Source organism: Periplaneta americana, chromosome 14 (genome assembly GCF_040183065.1).
Source record: "Periplaneta americana isolate PAMFEO1 chromosome 14, P.americana_PAMFEO1_priV1, whole genome shotgun sequence".
NCBI classification, from domain to species: domain Eukaryota; kingdom Metazoa; phylum Arthropoda; class Insecta; order Blattodea; family Blattidae; genus Periplaneta; species Periplaneta americana.
In genome coordinates this window covers 90,942,074-90,963,819 of record NC_091130.1, presented here as the reverse complement: position 1 = coordinate 90,963,819, position 21,746 = coordinate 90,942,074, and the positions used below count along the sequence as shown (strand labels likewise).

General features: G+C 35.2%; 1 protein-coding gene across 5 annotated transcripts in view; it reads left to right on the top strand.

The window, feature by feature from the left end:
* dom (domino helicase) overlaps window positions 1–21,746 on the top strand; it is a 689,640-nt gene that overhangs the window by 176,678 nt on the left and 491,216 nt on the right. For all 5 annotated transcript variants that reach the window (XM_069845730.1, XM_069845733.1, XM_069845731.1 and 2 more), the window contains 2 exons: window positions 8,861–8,985; window positions 10,879–10,974. In XM_069845730.1, the coding sequence (XP_069701831.1) occupies window positions 8,861–8,985; window positions 10,879–10,974 (221 nt within the window). The remainder of the gene's footprint in view (window positions 1–8,860; window positions 8,986–10,878; window positions 10,975–21,746) is intronic.

The window sequence follows — 21,746 nt, the reverse complement described above, 5'->3', positions numbered from 1 at the left end:
CCACTCCAGTGGATGCACAGCAGTTTCAAATATGACTCGCATTGGCATTCAAGAACAAGAATTAATAAAAATCACTGATCATACCTATGCATCTTCTGAAATCCGATTTACAAATAAATGAAGGGCACCATTCGGAAATCCTGAATAAGTTGAATACACCATGTAGGCCTAAATCAACGAGTTCCACTTCTATTACACACACGTCCAATATAACATCAATTGAACCACCAACCACATTCAAATTTAAAAATTGTACATTCAATAATTATTCCTTTTAAAATTATTCATTCGGAAATCCTGAATAAGTTGAATACGCCATGTAGGCCTAAATCAACGAGTTCCACTTCTATTACGCACACGTCTAATATAACATCAATTGAACCACCAACCATATTCAAATTTGAAAATTGTACATTCAATAATTATTCCTTTTAAAATTATTCATGTTTATTTTTTATGTCATTGTCATTAATTAAAATTATTCATTCGGAAATCCTGAATAAGTTGAATACGCCATGTAGGCCTAAATCAACGAGTTCCACTTCTATTACGCACACGTCTAATATAACATCAATTGAACCACCAACCACATTCAAATTTGAAAATTGTACATTCAATAATTATTCCTTTTAAAATTATTCATGTTTATTTTTTATGTCATCGTTGTTAATTAAAACTTTTCTAACACTTGTGTATATTAGGTTATGTTATAGCTTCTGCTATATGATATTATGGATAGTCACGTATCAGAGATTGTTAAATATTAAGATTTATTGAAAATCATCTGTCAAGTGACATTGATTACTGGAATTCGGATAATTGAAGTGGAATGTTGCATTTTAATAAAAATGAAACTGAATCAACAAAGCCTTCTTGACTAGTAACATTGCCATCGTGTATAATAGATCGAGAACTTCTCGACGAGAAGGCATTGCTCACTACTGCATGCATCTAGCGTAATATTTGTAATGTTGAGATGGTACAATAATGCATTTGAAGACAGTTGTATTTTCGTAAGTCAATTAATATTTTATTGTATTGGAGTACTTCGTTACTTCTAATCTTTATATACTTTTTTCTAATCGTGTAATAGTCAATTAAATCCCACTCGAGTTTTGATTTTCTCTAGATAAATCAAAACGTCTAGTGAGATTACTGTTGATAATTTTCTCCTAGAATGCTACGAAGTTCGTCCACAAAATAGTTTTTATGTGATGTCCTAGAATCTCGTTGGCAAAAAACAAAGAGAAACTGCCTTTTGTACAGGAATCTGTGCACATGTACGAGATTGGTTATTCTATGGACAAACTTCATAGTGTAACTTTATTCGAGGATATATTTATGAGTAAGAACATGTGACCTCTTCGATCCTCTGACCTAATCTCTTTGTCACTTTTGAGTAGAATTCCTTAAGTTTACAAAAAGCAGTACACATATCTTGAATAATAATAATACAATGCATTCAATTTAAAACTGGCCTCAATAGAGAACATGAGAACATCTGTTACTTCTGCTATAACAAATACTGGAAATGATGTCCCTTTTCTCGAATGCACATGCCCAGATGGTTTATCATGTTCCTAACCAATTCGTGAAACATTTGTAGGCAATGTGGATAGAATTTTAACATTTTCTCACAGCTGTCTGGGCAAATCCTAGGTATATTTGCTTCTCTTGGCTTAAGCATTGCAAAGGTTTGTGGGATGATTTTGTTACTGTGTCTTGAATTTTCTCCACTACATACTCTGGTAGTACAGATCTACGATTTCATGTTTACCGCAGACAGTGTTTCACGAAACTTCTACACCATTTCCTGAATTGTGCTTTTTGTGGGCATTATTATATATATATATATATATATATATATATATATATATATATATATATATATATATAGGTTGTTTCATTTAAAATAAGAGAGTTGGAGTTATTTCTGGTTAAACCGGAAGTAGATAAAACTCGGTAATACCATTATTGAGTTCTTAGTATATGGTTATCCCCACACACCAAGTTTCATGTCACTGAACCACATGCTTCAAAAGTTATTTAGTGGTGCGGGACTTTTAACTAACCCTGTATATTTAGGTATTATGAAATCTGCACATGAGAACATGAAGGATATTTGGGCCACAGATGGCACTGGTGTATACCTTGTAATTTGCACCATGTCATGGAAATGCTTCCATTTTGTTATGAACTGCCTCAGATTTGACAACAAAATACGTGAAATGATAGGAAAAGAGTGGCTACGATTATGCACGTGCGAGAGATATTTGAAGATTTTCTAAGAAACTGCCAATTCAATCAGCGTATACTATCTCTGAACAGGCAACTATAGAGGAGAATTTGGAAGCATTTCGCGGCTGCTGCAGCTTCAAAGTATTTATGAAGTCGAAGCCCTTAAAATACGGTCTCAAAACATTGATGTTTACGGATGTTCAGTCGTTTTTCACAACCAACATGGAAATATATTCCAGATCTCAACCTGATGATGTCTATATAGTCAGCAGTGCTGTTAAGTGACATCAAGAGTATGATAGCTCTTTTCCCTTACAGCTCGCGAAGAAATATCACTGTTGACAACTGGTTCACCAGTATTGCATTAACACAAGATCTACTCCAACAGCACAAATTAACTTTGGTCAGGACCATCAGAAAAAACAACAGAGACGTACCTCAAGAATTTGTCAGACTGAAAGGTAAGCCTGCCTGTTCCAGTATGTTTGGTTTTAGCAAGGCGAAGGACCTTTGTTTCCTATGAGCCTAAAAAGATATAAATGTATGGTCTTGTTGTCAACAATGCACTCCACGCCTGACATAGATTCTCAGACTGGAGAAAACTAAATTCGGATATCATCACTTTTTATAATAAGACTGAGATAGTTCTTGATGTTGCAAATCAGCTGTGTCAAAACTATTCAATGAATCGTAGGTCCAGCTGTATTTATGAAATCAAAGCTCTTAAAATATGGTCTCAAAATCTTCGTGCTTACGGACTCTGTCGTTTTTCACAACCAACATGGAAATATATTCCGGATCTCAACCTAATGATCTCTACATAGTCAGCAATGCTGCAAGTGATGTCAAGCGGATGGTAACTCCCATATCATTGATGGGAGGAGATATCACTCACTGTCAACAACTGGTTCACCAGTATGCCATTAGCACAACATCTATTCTAATAGCACAAATTAACTTTGGTCGGCACCATCAGAAAAAACAAAAAGAGGTATCTCAAGAATTTGTCAAAGTGAAGGGTAAGCCTGTCTGTTCCAGTATGTTTGGTTTTAGCAAGGAGAAGATGAGCCTCGTTTCCTATGTGTCTAAAAAAAATAAACGTGTGGTCATGTTGTCAACAATGCACTCCATGCCCGACATAGATTCCCAGACTGGAGAAGACTAAAGTGGAAATCATCACTTTTAATGACTAAGATAGGTGTTGATGTTGCAGATCAGCAGTGTCAAAACTATTCAGTGTGTTGTAGGTCCAACCATTGACCGTTGACAATATTTTACTTCTTGTTAAATGTGGGTGCCATCAATGCACAAGTGAATCTGCAGGAAAATACAGGAAGGAAAGTTGCTTGCTATGGTTTCCTAAAGGATCTTGGATGGAACTTAATGGATGAATATCTTAAGAAAAAGACAACGATCAACACCTTGCCAAAAAGTCTTAGACAAGAATAAAACATCTGACGGGCCCAGTGAAACAAACGAACCAACAACTATCAGGAAAGGAGGGAGGTGCCACTTCTGTCCAAGAGCCAAGGACTGTAGAACAACAAAGTGCTGCGCCATCTGTGGGAAGCCAATCTCCAAGGATCATGTGATGGAGTCCTGTCCAGACTTTCACAGTTACATGAAAAGGTGTAAGTTACAAGTGTTGGTTCGAAATATTCAATTTTGTAAGTTCAAAATTTCATGATTGTTTTTCAAAACGAGTGATAATGATATTATTTTTACTAATTAACAAAAAATGTTGGTATAAAAACAAGTACGTCAAGTAATGCTTTTTATTATACGGACTAATATTATGTTTAAGTATCCTAATGCACATGAATGTCAATTTTTTTTACTACTTAATATTAAAAATGTTTAAATAAAAGCAATAAATAATGCAAAGTAATGATTTTAGTATACAAATAACTATTAAGGTAAAAAATTTACATAGGTCAAGTAGGCACGAGTCCCCAAAGGTTAATCAGGTGTGACAAGTGTGTGAAATAAGAAGGCAGTTTCAGCATCTTTCTGAATTTTTGCCGAATAAATGATGTTTTAAGTACTTGTCGAATTACCAGTACTGTGCTAATAGCAAGCTGTTTTCACAGCTCCAGGTTATCACTTTGCAGTTTCTCTACAGTCTATTCACATACTAATTCAGCTCCAAATTATTTAATTTCTAGCAATTCTGCATCTGTCATACTTTCCTCGAAGGTTACATATACACTTGCACTTCTCCTTTGTGGAATAGGAGAGCTTGTTTTTTTGGCCTGTCTAATGTATTACATTTTGTCCATAACAACTGTACAGTTGATATCACTTCTTCCAGTTTGTCATGATCGAAACTTTTCCTGCTTCTGGTATGAGTGTTTATCAGTCATCTGTCCACACTGTTGTATGAGATAGCACCAGACATATCTTTGCTTTGACAGCAATTTTTGCATATACACTTCGCAGCAAAAAGAATAGGCTGACTCTTGGTAATTAGAAATGTTAAGTTCTACCGTGCAGTTCACATGTGTAAACGAACTGCACTTCAATGCATTACTGTTCTGTTTATTCATTGAAAGTCATCCATCTATAATGTAATCAACTTTACGAGGTGTGTGTGGCATAAGGGTAACGTGTCTGCTTTCTATATCATTGGTTATGAGTTTGCCTCACAGTGGAATAAAATTATATTTATTTTAAATATTAAATGGCATTTGTTAATGAATTTCATTATGCCTGTGTTGTAAAAATATTATTGCCTATCATCAGTGGATTATTAATAGACGATATCTGGCATGTATAAACAAAAATAATAGTTTTTTCACTTCCTAAAAAAACGAAAGCACATCAAATATAAAGAAGTAATCAAATATATAACTAAAAAGGCCTATGATAGGAAGTAATATATCATCCACAATCCACCTACATCAACAACCACCCTCCTTTTTTGCAGCATGGAGTCCACAAGATTGTGGAACAGATCTATTTCGTGTCCACCTCTTCCCACGCATCTAGAATTCTGTCCCACAATTTATCTGTCCAAATGGGTAGTTGTGCTGCTCAATTATAGCGTAGGATTCCTTTGACACTATCCCACAAATTTTCAGTCTGATTCATATCAGGTGAATTTGGGGTCAGTCGACCAGGTCGACATCAGGCCTCCTCATAAACCATCTTTCAATCCAGTTGACTGTATATAGCAGGTGGTTATTCTGCTGGAGAAAAGTGTTCATTCTGGATATCATTCTGGTGCAAAACAGATCATTTATCATTATATCTGCCAGAATGTGCTCGTAGTCCTTTGCTGTAAACCAATTGTGGATACATTTCAGAAGTTCTGCCTCATCATATGACATCCACCATCCATCCCAAACACGATCCTCACGTGATCCAACCTGTTAACGCGTCTCACGAGCATTCATTATATCAGTGGCTAACCAGATGATAAACTAGAGCAGGTTCATTGTTGCTCCTGGAGATAATTACCTTGGAGAAAATGACTGTTCTCCAATCGATATCCTGTCAGAGAATAGTAGGCCTATTTGCTAGACAATTCACGATATGCTCCATTTTCAAATGCTCCTTTCTCACATCAGGACATCGCTTTATGCCACACTCTCTAAATTGACTCCTCCTAGTGTGTCGGAAATCGGGAAATTTGGATCCCATCAAGAGTTCAGAGGCTGTTCTAAAGAAGTGGTTTTCAACTTCTTTCAATAACATGGTGTCATCTTCCCCAGTATCAGAAATGTGCAGCCAATCAGACATTGGGCGATTTGCAACTTTACCATTCTCGAGAAAAAGTTTGTCTCACCTCCTAGCAATTGAAAAAGGATTCTCTGGTTGCCCTCAATACGAAATACCTACATGAACCATGATTTATTGACGGAGTTTGGGATGACGAAATATACAGTTTTATTTACAGACACATTGCTTGGGAGTGGGGGGGGGGGGGTTTATTTACTAGAGTATATATTGTAAGAGATATTGCTACATAAATCTAGCTTTACGAGGCATATGATGGAAAATTTGTAGTTTAAAAAATGAAGATTGTCAGATTCTCGAATCTTGAATTAATACTATTCATTTGCTTTGTAAACTCATGCTAAAACGATCTACACTACTGAAACTGATTATCAGAGACTCACCTTGGAATTTTATTGTATTGGAACTTTTCTGTGGGCGGTGTAACATTCTCGTATCTTTTTCCTTTAAGATACAGTGGTTCATATGGATAGTCAGCCACGGACATAGTTCAGGTATTTTGCATGTTTGCCAGTTGATCTGGCACTGCACTCGGGCGTGGGTTCAAATCCTGCTTGGGATGATATCTGGATTGGATTTTTCCTGAGGAGGTAACAACTGTAAGACGAATGTCAGGTAATCCATGGCGAATCTTCTGCCTCATCTCTCTAAATAGCATCTTACTGTCATCAACTACATCCATGCTGAAGTACCTAATAGTTGATACATTGTCATTAAGTAACCAACTTAAAAAAAAAAAAGAGAGAGAGAGAGATTATGGACAGGAATTGATGGTGTTCTTTCCTGGTAATAGTAGCTTTTCATCTCCTGCACTGACTCCTTTTCTCATGATTTTCATTTTAATCTGCCTATATGAATTTTATACAGATATTAGTTAAGTAATTTTAATACTGATTCAGGATTGATTGATATAAATAGAATTGAAAAAAGTGACATCTTTTCATTGCTTGCTTTATAGGAAGCAGGTAATTACAACTTTGTTTCATTTTTTTGCAGAATGCTGTTACTTGTATAATATAATATAATATAATATAGTATAATATAATATAATATAATATAATATAATATAATATATTTTTTGTCACTTCACAGTACAGTATTGATATTGAGTTTGGCATCCTGATGTGTAAATCATATTGTCCCATAGGAAGTTTCAATATTATGAGTAGGCGAGATAGATAAAGGAATCCAGGAGGGGAAATCAGTTACTGAATCTGAGGTGAAAATAGGGTTTTGTCTGCATTTTGTCTGGGAACATAGATTGGATGATTGAACTACCACCACCTCCTCCTGCTCCTCCTCCTTCTCCACCTCCTCCTCTATCACTATCACAGCAACAACTATCGTTGCCATGATAACCACCTCCACGACCACCATTGCTACTGCAGTAGATACGTGATAAATAGAGGGTGAATGTTGATGAAAAGTCATCTTATTTTTCACATTAGGATGATGCCTATTAATATATAAATTCTTTCTATGTCAATATCAACGTAAAAATTTAATTTCCTATATTGCATTTTTTTACGTTTTTGAACTAATAGGTCATATTTTTTACATTTTTTTTCCCGAATTTTTTGGTCATTTTTAATATTTTGAAGAACTTTTAGATCATTTTGAATGCATTTTACTTTTCTCTTTACATGCAGGCCTGTTAAATCTTTTTCTAAGCAAACAGATCAGTAGTAGGATCTACGAGTAATTACATATTGAATAAGTGAATAGCATTGAAGTTTGAGTTTTATAATTTGGGACAAACTTTAAAGTCCATCCCTCATTTTACTAAAGTAATATAAAATGCTTGACAACAGCTAAGTTTAAGTGAAGGCTTTGACTGCTACTGTTCTTTTGTTGGTGTGAGGGTATGTTAGAATCCATGTTTGGAAGGGGGGAAATGTTCACCGTTTCTTGGGCAATAGGTCGTTGCATCCCCAATATGGTTCGGAAGGGATGTACTATAGTAGAAAGTATTTTTTTAACACAAAGATTGCAAGAATGCACGCTGCATCCACAATTTGTTTTGTCATTTACATTCCCCCGATCTGGAAAGTCTGGTAACAAAAGTGAAGAATGGAAGGAGGAGGATACAGAGAATGAAGACACTGACATGGACCACCCCTGATTGAAACACATTGTTAAACCTTATTAAAATCTATAGTTTTCCTTTAAAACTTTTATTTTGTTGCATGTTCTTTTCCTTTAGCTTAGTCAAATTCCAGGACGTTGCTGTCTCTCTTCGACATTTGCAGGGTAGTCATTGAAATAAGGTGACTAATTTTTAAGAAGTTGTGGTGGGAGTAGGCCTACAGTGAATAATATTTAAATGTAATTTTCTTTCAATTCTATGCTATTTTTCCATTATTTTAAGGGCATTTTATTGATCATTTTAAGCAGATTTTTAGGTCATCAACATTTGCCCCATAGTGATAAATATTGTGAACACAAATCATTTACTTCTTTAATTAATCTCTTATCTAGAAGGAATTCAACATTATTTTTCGAAGTTTTATCTGTAAATTTGATACTGTGTGCACATTGTCAGTTGTTGGCTAATCTTAAGTTCAAGTCTATAAATATATATTAATGAAATAATAAATATATTAATTTCTGATGTCAATGATTGCAACTTGATGTAACCTAACATAGAAGTACTGTTAGTGCTACTTGATTACCTTTGTTACTCTGTTGCATCTTTACTTATCTCATGTGCAAAAGTGAATTTTTACCGAATACTCATGACTTGATGTTTTCATCCTGAAATATTATATCAGCCTAGGACTTTTAATTTGAGCACTTTTAGGTTAATTCTTAGCCATTAATGCAATCTAAATAAAAGTGTATTTATTATACAGTAAAAAGATACTTATTTGGTTTACTTATTTAGTTTCAGATGACGAAAGTGATAGTTCAAGTGAAGATGACAGAGAAAGTATTCAGAGTAGAGAAGCAGAAGTGGGACTAAAATCTCTATTGGATGAGGATGAAGATGGAACAAGTACAGAGAAAAAGGTTCGTATATATAAATGCCACTCTCCAGTAAAATGTTGTAATATAAGGATGATAAACATTCCTGGCTTAAACTGAGACATTGAGTATTCAGTGCATAAGCTCGAATAAGTTTCGATATTGGTTATTATCACATCACTGAAAAAGTGACATTGTTTTGTTTATACATTTTAACTAATTGTTTTCCGCTACACTGATGAATCAATCACACTATTATTACCACTTTTACACTCGCCAGACTAACAACACTAAAATCCGTCCACATAACCAAATTCCACACATGATTGTAGAATACATTTTTGCACCCTATAATCATGTAGAAAATATATCTACACACACACATGCACGTGCACGCACAACATGCACACGGGAGGGGGAGGTGATAAGTGTCCCTCTGATATTCACACTTCTATTATCGTTACAGTACTTTAGAAGTAGGCCTACCTTCCATTGTACAAAAGTTGTTCATATAGTGTTTAAACTTATGTATGTATTATGCATATATATATTATTTATCTATTTATTTATATTCAGTATTTGTTTACGGGTTGTACATGGAGCAGATTTGAGACAGAGAAAACATACAAGTACTTTCTCCCCCATCCTCTCAACATGATCTATAGCGGTAAAAATTTATTCTCCGAGCTGACATTATCCCCCTTGAGAATGTGTGGCACAGATTCTTATGTGTGTATGACATAAAAAATAAAAGTAACAATTACAGGGATTTTAAAAAGTAAGAGGTAGCTTTTAATTGTTCATATTTTCATTATGGTGTTTATTTTACCCTGATTTCGTTGATTAAAATCGTTTAATTTAGGTAACTATGTCGTAAAAAAACAGACCTAAAGAAACTTGAAAAATAATAAAATAACATTTTTAAAATCATAATTGAAACAATCCCTTTGAAACTAACAGAAAATCGTTTGAATTTAATTAATAATGCAATTTAATTCGACTATGAGGAGGTGAACGGCAATGCCTACCTTCTTGATCTCACGAAGGCAGTTGTAGCAGAAAAGAGAAATGACCATTGTCTGCTTGTGCTGCTCTCTGGAAGTAGTCCGTGAAACTATGCTTACATTGGTGCCAGATGTCACATACGTGTAATGTTGAACGATGAGATATGTAGAAGTATTCATTTATATTTTATAACAAAGAAAATTTCCATGTTTTATTTCGAACAAAGAGTCAGTTTTTCATACGAATTTCCATAAAACTGTTTTTTGTTGAAAATATCGTGATTATGAAGTAATTTCTTGGATTTCTATCAATTTCGCGAAAATTCACTTATATATTTCATTTAATTTTGGACTTTCATTAAGGAACTTGAATTTTCCTTGCAAGAAATTAAGTTTTTAACACATTTTGCATGTATTGTTAATACCAAAAAATCACACTCCTACTTATTACACAAAAAATGAAATTATTTCGCATCACCATGACAGCGAGTTTGTTTGTTCCTCATTGTTCTGGTGATTGTGTTACCAGTAGACACTTTCCTGTAACTTGGCCTGCAAGATTGCCAGATATTATTCCAGCAGATTATTGGTTGTGCGACTATCTGAAGAAAAGAAGTGTTCTTGAGCAAACATATGGCTATCAGTGAGTTGAAGGACTCCATCACACACTCAATGACAGATAATTCAGAGCTGCTGTATACAGCATTGAAAAGATTTGTTACTTGTATAAGAACAAAATCGTGGACACATACAGCATCTATGTTGAAGTTCTGGCAACATGTGGCAATGCAAAAAATTCCATTTCTTGTATAATATGCAGTGTGATAATTTTTAAGATTGTATAGAACATTTTAGCAATTCAAATTACCTCTTCTTTTTCAAAAACTCTAAGTAATGAAGTTAACGCAATAATGTGTATTTCACTAATTTCCAGATAAATGCTAATGAAAGTGCTGGAAAAGAAATCACCGATGTTGCTGCACTTGCAGAGAGTATTCAACCGAAAGGCAATACCTTGTCCTCAACTAGCGTAAGTGTAATCACACCAAATTTAATGGTTACTGTACTAGCCTTTGGATTGGAAGTTCGGGGACTCACATCTAGAAAGGGAAATAGATTTTCTTAGATTTTTCTACTGTACAACTTCCTTCAAGAGGGAAGTGAAGCTATGGATTGCAACAAACCATACGTAGGTGCCTCTGTCGTGTGGGGTGATATGTTATTTTTGGTGTTATTTCTAGATTGAAATCTACTGTATAGTTTTTGTCCGTAACTTTTTCCACGAATCGGTAACTTTGATTCCCCTTCTCCCCTTCTTGCTCTATATCTCTTTATCTGTTAGACAATGACAATGAGACAACATTGCCAGTGATGCATACTGGAATGCCAATTTGCTGTTTACCTGTTTCCTAATTCTTTTTCATCATTTCCTAAGAAAATCCATTTCTTGATACAATAGAAGAGTGGCTAGTGTACGTTCTTTGTTTTGGAGTTTGAAATTAAAGGTTGGTTGGTTGCTTGCTTGCTTGCTTGCTTGCCAATGCTCTGGTATCATGGCAATGAAGCCACCAGCCGTCTTGCAGTCCAGTATTTTTCTGTAATGTTGAGATGAACAGGCAAAGCTTCACAATTATCCAGATGGTATTTATCAATGATTACGTCCTTTCCACATAAAACATAATTGGGTGAGAGGGAGATGGCGATTCTATATAAATGTGCTGCCAAACAAACCTGCCCAGTCAGAAGGTGGAAGGTTGCCACTGTTAAATTTCTTGGTTCTTCAGGGATGATGATTAAATTTTGGAGGAGGGATTCCCATGATTTATCTTTAGCTAATTTCTTCATTCTGTTCAAAAACTTTTGTTTGTATTGGAATTTTTCATTGAATTTAACAGAAATAAATGATTTTTGAGTAATTTGCTTTTGTATTAGGGTACAGCCTTTCTTAGCCAGTTGATCCGTCAATTCATTACCTGCTGCAGTTTGCTGGAACCCTTGCAAAACTATTTCCTTGACTAGTTTTTGAGCTGCTTGGTCAGGGTACAGCACTGAGAAGTTTTGTCAGTTTTCTGTGAACTACTGTATTATTAGCTATAGCTTGTATAGCTGCTTTTGAGTCAATGAGGATTACAGCTTTGGAAAATTTATTTATTGGTTAGAATAGTGAATATAACTTCAACTTCACAGTTTGTGGAGCCCTTCCCAACTGCTTTATGAAATGAGAAAAATGTACAAGTTCCTCCAGTTCCTGCACCAGCATAGTCGTTTTGTAAAGATCCAGCACTGTAAATGTGGAGCCAGGTTTCACAAGGATATTTGCTATTGATTGTTTCTAATGTCAATTGTTTTGCTACATTTGGATTTGTATAATTTTTAACATTTGGTTCCAATAAGATGTTTTCAGTTTGAATATTTATGTATTCCAAGGGATTTTGTCGAATTTCTAACATTTCAATGATAGTTTGGGGAATGAGATGTGTTTGTAATCTTTTAACTTTCTGCATAAATTCCTCTTGTGTTCTTAATTTAGTAGGCAGGATTTTGTATTTTTTCTAATAGTCTGTATTAGGTAGTCTGATTAATTTCTCATACTGGATTTCTGCTTATTCTTCAAACTCGTGTATCAGTGGTTTTTGTTGAGTAAGTTGTCGTATTGAATCTGTTGGTGTGGATTTCACTGCACCTGTAATTAAACGTAGTACTTGGTTTTGAAATTTTTCTATTTTATTTAATTGTTGTGGAGTGGCTGTGAACAGTGTTTTACTACAATATTTTAGGACAGGTTTTATGTAGTCTACATATTATATGTGGAATGTAGTGTATGTCTCGAACTTCCGTATTTACACCCAACTAATCTTTTTAACAGATTTAATCTGTTTTGGGTTTTTTTTTTACTACATTGTTAATATGATCTTTCCAAGATAATTGATCAAATATGACTTTTAGATATTGTGAATTAATTGTTCTTTATAAAGGAAGTCCATTAACTTGATGTTTGTGTTATCTGGTTTAGTGGCATTTGTGAATATTTGATACTTAAGTTTGTCTGCACTTACTTGCATTAGGTTAGTAGAGCACCAATTCTCCAATTTAGTCATAGCTGTATTAATTTGGGTTCCAATTATTTAAGCTTCTTCTTTGGTCATCAGCAAATAATGCACACTTCTTTGCCCAAAGATTCTGGAAAATCGTTGATAAATATATTAAATGATGTATTCAGCACTGCTTCTTGAAGTACACCCATTGCTGTTTGTTTGTATTTTGAAAAATATGACTGATATTTAACTGTTCTGAATCAGTGTGTGATAAATTCTTGTAACTAATAGAGCATATTACCTGAGATTCCAGTTTCTCTACAAGCTTAGGTACTCCTCCATATACTGCCATAAGCAGATTTAAAATCAACGAAAAGAGCTGCAGTATGTTTTTTTTGTTCATGGGTTCTTTAATACTCAGATTGAAATAAACAACTTGTTCGTTAGGTGAGTGGTATTGTCTAAAGCGAACTTGCTGTTTTGAAAACAAGTTGTTGGATTCAAGGACCCAATTGAGATGTGCAGTAGTCATTCGTTCCATAGCTTTGTACATCTGGCTTGTCAGGGAAATATGTCTGTAGTTATTAATATTAGATGCAGTTTTACCTTTCTTCAAAATAGGTATAATAATGCTTTTTTTCAAGTTAGCAGAAGTATTCCACACATAATTGAAAAAGTTCAATAGCGTTTCTTTAGACTTGTCTCCAAGGTTCTTGATAAATTGTGAATGAATTAAATCTGGACCAGGGGCTTTATTGGATTTAAGAGTCCCAATAGCTGCATCTAGTTCATAGATTGTGAAATTAGCATCAAAAACTTCTGTTGTGTTTGATGTAAATAGACTTCTTTTGTTTACCTTGATATTCTTATTCATGTTCATTTCTGACTTCTATGTGTTATTGTATATGTACTTAAAAACGGCATTTCCAATAACCTGGGAGTTTGTTGAGTATTTTTTTATATTATAGATGAGTTACTTGGTGGATTACTTTGATATTAGATATAAATTTTTAAGCCTTTGTACCATGTTTTCTGTAGTCCATTTTAGAGATCAGTCAATGTTCTTAATGTATCCAGCTGTTTGCTGACAATATAAAGTCCACCACAGTCCACTGTAGTTTGTTCAGTTTTTGTTTTTCATGGGAAATGAGGGGTATTTTGATCAGTGTTCATTATAGATGCCTGTTGAGGTGTAGCCAATATACAGGGTAAACCGTTCGAATGTACCTAATTTCAATTGTATGTGACTGGTGAACTGTTGAAGATAGAACTTTACGGTAACGTATATATGAAAGGAAAACTCAAGTTTCGAATCCTGTTGGTAGATGGTGCACAGACATGGTTCCTTTTCGTAGATTGTATTGATTGTCAAAATGGCGACACTGCAGATGAAAACACAAACTGTGTTGTGGTATGCGGAGTTTAAATCAATTGTTAGAGTTCAAAGGGAGCATCGGCGAGTGTTTAACCATGGTGCTCCAAGTACTAAAAGTATTAAGAAGTGGCACGATACATTTTTAGCTACAGGATCGGTGTTGAAGAAGCATGGTGGTGGTCGTAGAACATCCGACAAAATGGTTGCAAATGTTCAAGCCGCATATGAGCAAAGCCCGCTGAAGTCATTAAGAAGAGCTTCGCGGGAACTTAAAGTAGCAAAATCAACATTGCAATGAATTGTCCACAAACGTCTCAAACTTTACGCATACAAAGTGCAGTTACTGCAATTTCTGGAGCCGGATGACAAACCCAAATGAGTGGAATTCGCCAATATGATGGTAGACCGTCTCTGCACTGATCCTGATTTTATGTCCAAGATTTTCTTCTCGGACGAAGCCACGTTCCTTGTGTCGGGTAAAGTAAACCGGCATAATGTGCGGATCTGGGGATCACAGAAGCTCACACTATACAAGAGCACGTTCGTTATAGTCCCAAGTTAAATGTGTGGTGCAGTGTGTCATTGGACCGTTTTTCTTCGCCGAAAAAACTGTGTGTGGTACCACACATCTTGACATGCTGGAGCAGTTTTTCTTTCCACAAATTGAACACCTACAGCCTAACATCCTTTTCCAGCAAGATGGCGCTCCTCCACACTGGTTCAATGACGTTCGTATGACTTTAGACAACGTGTTCCATGGCCATTGGATTGGTAGGGGAGGACCGATCGCTTGGCCCCTGAGATCTCCGGTTTTAACACCACTCGATTTCTTTCTCTGAGGCTATGTCAAAGATAAAGTGTACGCCACCCCAGTCAGAGACCTTCGTGATCTTTGGGAGCTCATTATAAAGGCTATTGAGAGCATTTCAGAAAACATGCTCCAACGTGCTTGGCAAGAAATTGTTCATCGCCTCGATATTGTCACAGTGACACCTGGGGCTTATGTAGAGATATGGTGATGTGCATATCAAACTTGTTGAGTTTTCCTCTCATAGAAATGTTAGTGTAGGTTTCTATCTTCAACCATTTACCAGTCACATACAATTGAAATTAGGTACATTCAAGCAGTCCACTCTGTATACTGTAGGGCTGTGTCTTCTGCAACTGGTACTGATGATTTTAATTTACTTCTTTTGTGGTTTATGGATGGACAGTATAGAAGAATGTGTTGCAGATCTTCATCATGATTATTACACCACAGACAAGTAGGATTATCAGAAAGGTGAAATCAGTGTAGGTACAATTAAAATGAAAAGGCAACATTAACGAAAAAGATACAGACACACTGAACATTTTACAATGGAACTGTAGGTCTTTAAGAAACAAAATGGATTTATTAAACAAGAAGTTCAAGACAAAGTTCTATAATATGCATACAAGAATCTTTTCAGATTGATGATATTTTACAATTTTACAAATTTGCTCACTACAAAATTTTTAATCTGTTTCGTGAAGATAGAGGGGGTGGAAGTGTTGTTACCATGATCCACAACTCCATTTGCGTAATTGAATCTAAACAACAATTTAAAGGCCAAATTGAATACATTAGGACAAAATTATTACTTCAAAATAACATTTCATTTTCACTTGTCAATGTATATATACCTGCAGGCCTAAACCTAGTAGTGGATGATATAGAACAATTATTGATCCCATCTGATCACAAGTTTATCATAGTTGGTGAATTTAAGAGTAAACATCACATATGGAATAATAGACCTTCGAATGAATATGGAAAATTAATCTACAAATGGGTTACTGAATAATGACATCATTTAATTAATGACAACAAAACAGCAACATATCAGTGTGCAAGTGTAGGATATACAAGTACTCTAGATCTCTCTTTCTGCTTATCTAACATATATGATAATCTCAAAAACTGGAGTGCTGGTGAAGATCTGTCACGTGATCATCTTCCATTTTAGAGATGAAATTGTTAAAACTTTGTCGATACAATACAATTTTCGATATTTCTATAAAAGTAAGAATTAATTCTAAAACCAAATGTTGAAAGAATGAGTGTACAAAAATAGAGTATATGAGTGTCTAATATATGTTGTTGTTTTCTAATGCCAGACATTTGACAATAATGTCATTTGACTTCTTGCACTCCAATATTTTTCAAAGATATTGTCATGGTTAGCCACTGACGCACAGATTTTGAGATGTTCTGAATCCATTTCTTGATTTGAGTTGCACAATGGACAGTTAGGAGACTGATATTCCAATTCTATGCAGATGCTTGGCCAAACAGTCATGGCCTGTTGCCAATCTAAATGCAGGTACAGACGATTTGCGTGGTAAATCGAGAATCAACTGTGGATTATGTTGCAGAGAGTTCCATTTTTTCCTTGGGATTGTGTTATCAAATTTTGTTTGTTGAAGTCTAAGTATGTAGGTTTAATAAATCTTTTCAGAGAGTAATACGTAGATTTAGTAACAGGTCTGTAAGTAGCAGTGCTGCCCTTCTTTGCTAAAGCATCCGCATTCTCGTTTCCCAGGATTCCACAATGGGATGGTATCCATTGGAATACAATTCTTTTATTGAGTGTTATTAGTTGAGAGAGCATTTTAGCTATTTCTGCTATTTGAGATGAAGGTGTGTGTGTAGAGACTATTGATAGAATAGCTGCTTTGGAGTCTGACAATATAACTGCATTTTAAAATTTATTGATGTGGCAGAGAAGATTCCTGAGACTTTCACTTATTGCAGTGATTTCTCCATCAAAACTAGTTGTTCCATACCCAAGAGATCTATAAAGTGAGAAGAGACAGCACGTAACACCTGCACCTGCACCTTGTTCTCTGGAGATCAAGGATCCATCGGTGTATAAATGAAGTCAATTTTGTGGAGGGCACCTAATATTAATTGTCTCTAAAGACAAGTGTTTCATTATTTCAGTGTTTACTTCTGATTTCAGTATTTCTTCTGTTAAACTTAGATTATACTCTATATTTAATAGTGTTAAAGGGTTTGATTTAATTTGTAAGTTTTCTTTTAAATTTGCGATATTGATTTTCTGTTTTAATTCTTGAACAATGGATATGAAACTTTTTTGAGTTTTCAATCTACAAAGACTGTATGAATGTCAATTGTTTCCTGGTAATCTGATAAGTTTTTCATATTGAATCAGTGCTTTTTCTTCTATTATCATTTTGATGCTGTTAATATTAGTGAGGAATCTCATAGAATCTATTGGAGTTGTTTTGATTCCACCAGTGATGAGCCTGAGAGCTTGGTTTTGAACATGTTCTATTTCATTTATGAAAGGTGAAGTAATTAAAATTTCTCTGCAGTACATCAGCACTGGCTGTATAAACATTTTGTATGTAGTGTTCAAAGTATTTCTAGAGCAACCCCATTTCTTTCCTGCTAGTCTTTTCAGAAGGGAGAATCTTTTACGAGCTTTTTCAGAAATATATTTCAAATGGTTGTTCCATGTTAACTTACTGTCGAAAATAACTCCAAGATATTTGGATTCATAAGTCCTAGGGAGGTGTTGGCCATTGTATTGGATATGACGAGGTGGGTGAAGAGGAAATGCAGTGCTGCACACTCCCCACATAGCTCGTGCATACCTGCAGGCGAGCTGGGATGTGCTCACTCAGTAGTGTAATCGAATCTGTTGTGGTAATATGTATTCGGTTGAACAGCATATATTTATGTACAATACTTTTGCTAGATTTTAAAACTGAAGTTGTAAGAGGCACTTTCGTACATTTTTTTTTTTTTTTTTTTTTTCTTCGGTTACCTAGTAGGTCTGAGATTTACATATTAAACTTCGTGCAGTGGGATCAATGCTGAATTTAGGGAAACTAAATATATTCTTACTGAAGACAAATTGGACAGATATGTTAGTCAAGAAGACTGGTTGTAACCTCATAAGCCATCACTCATCACGTAGAGCCCGCATTTCAATGCACATGTATTTTTTGTCATAATCTTGTTATACTTCTCAAATTTTGCAATTATTCATTTTATGACGTATTAATTCCAAATAACAATATTTCTTCCCGTGCATGTTTGCATGTTTTGACCTTTCTTGGGAGTAAATTCATGCACAATGCATATTTTGAAGATTTTGTTTTTAATAGCACATATTTAGACTTTTATATACTGCATATTATGTCCTTTTTCCTGGCTTTTAATGCATTTATTATGTTAAATTGCGTAATAGTTTCTTTTATGTATGTTGCTTTGTAGAACCTGGTATTTTCACGTAATTGTCTATTTAAAAAAAAATAAATAAATATTAAAAAAGCTACTGGTAATATGATTTTATGGCATCCTACCTAGCAACTAGTCTTTTAATCCTCTCTTTGTTACACTGCAATTTATTTCCAACCCCTAACTCTCGCTTGTTACAAAGCAGAGGTCAAAATATAGAAAGAAAGCAAGGAAGGCAGGCAGAAGCAGCATGCTTGCAAACAGCAGTGTAGTATACTACTTTTGTGTCGAATTGTGAAGAGTAGCTATAGCTTCTGTTAGAACTCCAAGAAGAGATCTTGTGGCAAATGGATTGAGGGAAAGGAATTTCTGAATTTGATGATGTACTTTATTGTGATTGTTGTAATAAAGACGTAAGTACTTCTGTATTTTGGAGCATGCAACAGCATCACAGTTAAGTGTAATGCTGCAAAGTCGCGGTTTCGATTCCTGATGGGGTCATGGTCATGCGGAAAAGTACAAGACTTGCAATTCGACCTCGCATTTTGCCAAATTTCTTCACTTAAAGTATGCACCTGTCACTTCTTGTAATGTAGAAAGATAATTTTCCATGTGCAAGGATATCCTTGAGATAAATACATGAGCTTAAGTGAAGAACATCAGAGAAATTAATTATAGTACGTTGTTCAAAATAAAATAAAAATGTAACATAATGTAGATACTAAATTTTGATAGTGCATATTCATATTTATTAAATTTTTTTTCCACTCCATTATGCATGTTTATCATATGATAGTGCATGAATGCATGCTTGTTTTAAGATTTGATGGTGTATGGAAATCGTTCCGTTCCTTCTCCATTGTATACTTAGTTCACTAATCAGACTTAAGATTGTATACAAACAATTGTTTTTCCTGTGATACATATTGTACGAGGTGCGATCATTGAATTCCGAGACCTGTCCCATAAATGGAAATAAAATTTACTTACTTACAAATGGCTTTTAAGGAACCCGCAGGTTCATTGCCACTCTCACATAAGCCCGCCATCAGTCCCTGTCCTGGTCAAGATTAATCCACTCTCTATCATCATATCCCATCTCCCTCAAATACATTTTAATATCCTCCCATCTACATCTCGGCCTCCTCAAAGGTCTTTTTCCCTTCGGTCTCCCAGCTAATACTATACAGTGGAACCTCGATGGATCGTTCCCGTTATCGTCGTTTTCCCGTCTTTTTCGTCTGCTTTTTTTGGTTCTGGAAATAGTCCCATATAAATAACGTTATTTTTTTCCTGGTTCCATCATTCCTCAATCTATCGTTTTATTGCATCTATCGTTGAGGAATCACGATCCCTACAGCATATTTTCCCGCATGGCTAGTTTTCTTTTACTTTGAAAGGGCGAACTTTTTTCTCTCCAACATTATCTTTGAAGCAAGAGAATGCAGAAGATAGCTATCCGGAGACTGTGTCAAACTTCGCGGAAAAACGTAAAATGTATTATGCCATCATGATACGTGACGTGATTCGTCATCTTAGTGCAGCGCGGGAATTCTCCACATGCGTTTGTTATAGTCTGCTAATGCATAAGTTCTGTGCTATGACGACATATTAGATTCTGAAAAGAAATGCAATTTTATAGTAACTTATTGATTAATCATATTACACAAAAACGACGTGGAGGTGTATAAAGATTTCATACAGTATTATTATGGAATATATTACGCAGTCGTTTCACCTAAAGGGATTTGTCATCTTAACACTGCGACTTGTTTAATGTCAGCTGTGCTGCAACACAGACGCCGATCTTCACAGTGGCAAGCGTTTCTGTACATTTATGTTCAGTACATGTTTATATGCTTAGAAACATATAGGAGAATTGTCTTTCTAGGGTTACTAAAGAGCTAGACAAGTTCCGTCATTATTTTCATGTGTATGTTACAAGCCTAATTTGTGACGCAGGTTCTAGTTGCATGTAATGCAACAGTATGGGCTAATGGAAGCCCACCTACTTGAGAATGGATTTGTGGTAACACATATCTGCATTCTGAACGTATCACGAATCTAGGTTTATGATTTTCTCATACTTTGTTTCTGTCTAAATTATCAGTAATGACCAGGGACGACACTTTGTCCCAGCATGGATAGATTTTAGATTGGTTGTTGCTTGCCTATATTGATGTCACGGAGGCCATGGGTTCGAAGGTACTGCACTGTGACAGGAAAGGGCAACCTGTGTGTGCTGCATCAGAGAACGAACATACGTACGTTTGATTTGTTTAGAATTCGAACCTATGCTGCTCTCTGCCACTGCCTGCTTGTTTTGCATTGTAATGGCTTATCTACAGTTCCTACAGTACTAATGGTGCCATTGCCACTTAATGACAAGGTGGTGGTGATCGTGACTCTGTGTGTAGTAGTGGAAACATAATACAATTTAGTCACACAAGAGCTCTAAACTGAATGCAATTGCAACTGCGTTTGGAAGTGAGTATTTTAGTGTGGAGGGCGACAACATATGCTGTAAAGTGTGCAACACAGAACTAAATGTAAAGGTTCGTAAAGATTTGCAAAAGCATTGTGAAATGAAAAAGCATAGTGAATGTTTTCCGTTATTTCTGTCATCTGCACAGTTTACAAACTTTGATTTTTATAATGATTTGTGCGAGATGATAGTATCTGCGAATATTCCAATACACAAGCTCAGTAATCCAAATTTTCAGCGGTTTATGGAAAAATACACGTCTAGAAAACTGCCTAGTATAACATAAATGCGTACTTATCGCCTGTATACGAAAAAAATTCTGAACCCATTCGAACAGCTATAGGTAGTAACAAAATATTTGTATCTATAGATGAGACATCGGATGCTATGGGACGACAAGTGCTCACGTTGTTGGAGTAGTGATGTCCTCCAGTGAACCAGGAAAGAAATGTTTGTTGTCATCAGAAATACTAGAAAAAGTAAACAGTACAACTATTGTTAATCTTTATGAGATGCACCTATGTAAAACATCGTGCAATGTTGAGCGAACTTTCTCACACTACAAGCATACTTTTAGTGAAAACAGAAGGAATTTCACTTTTCCACACTTAAAAATGCACATTGTTATATATTGTAATGGACTACAGTTTGTATCAGAATAATGTACATGACTCTA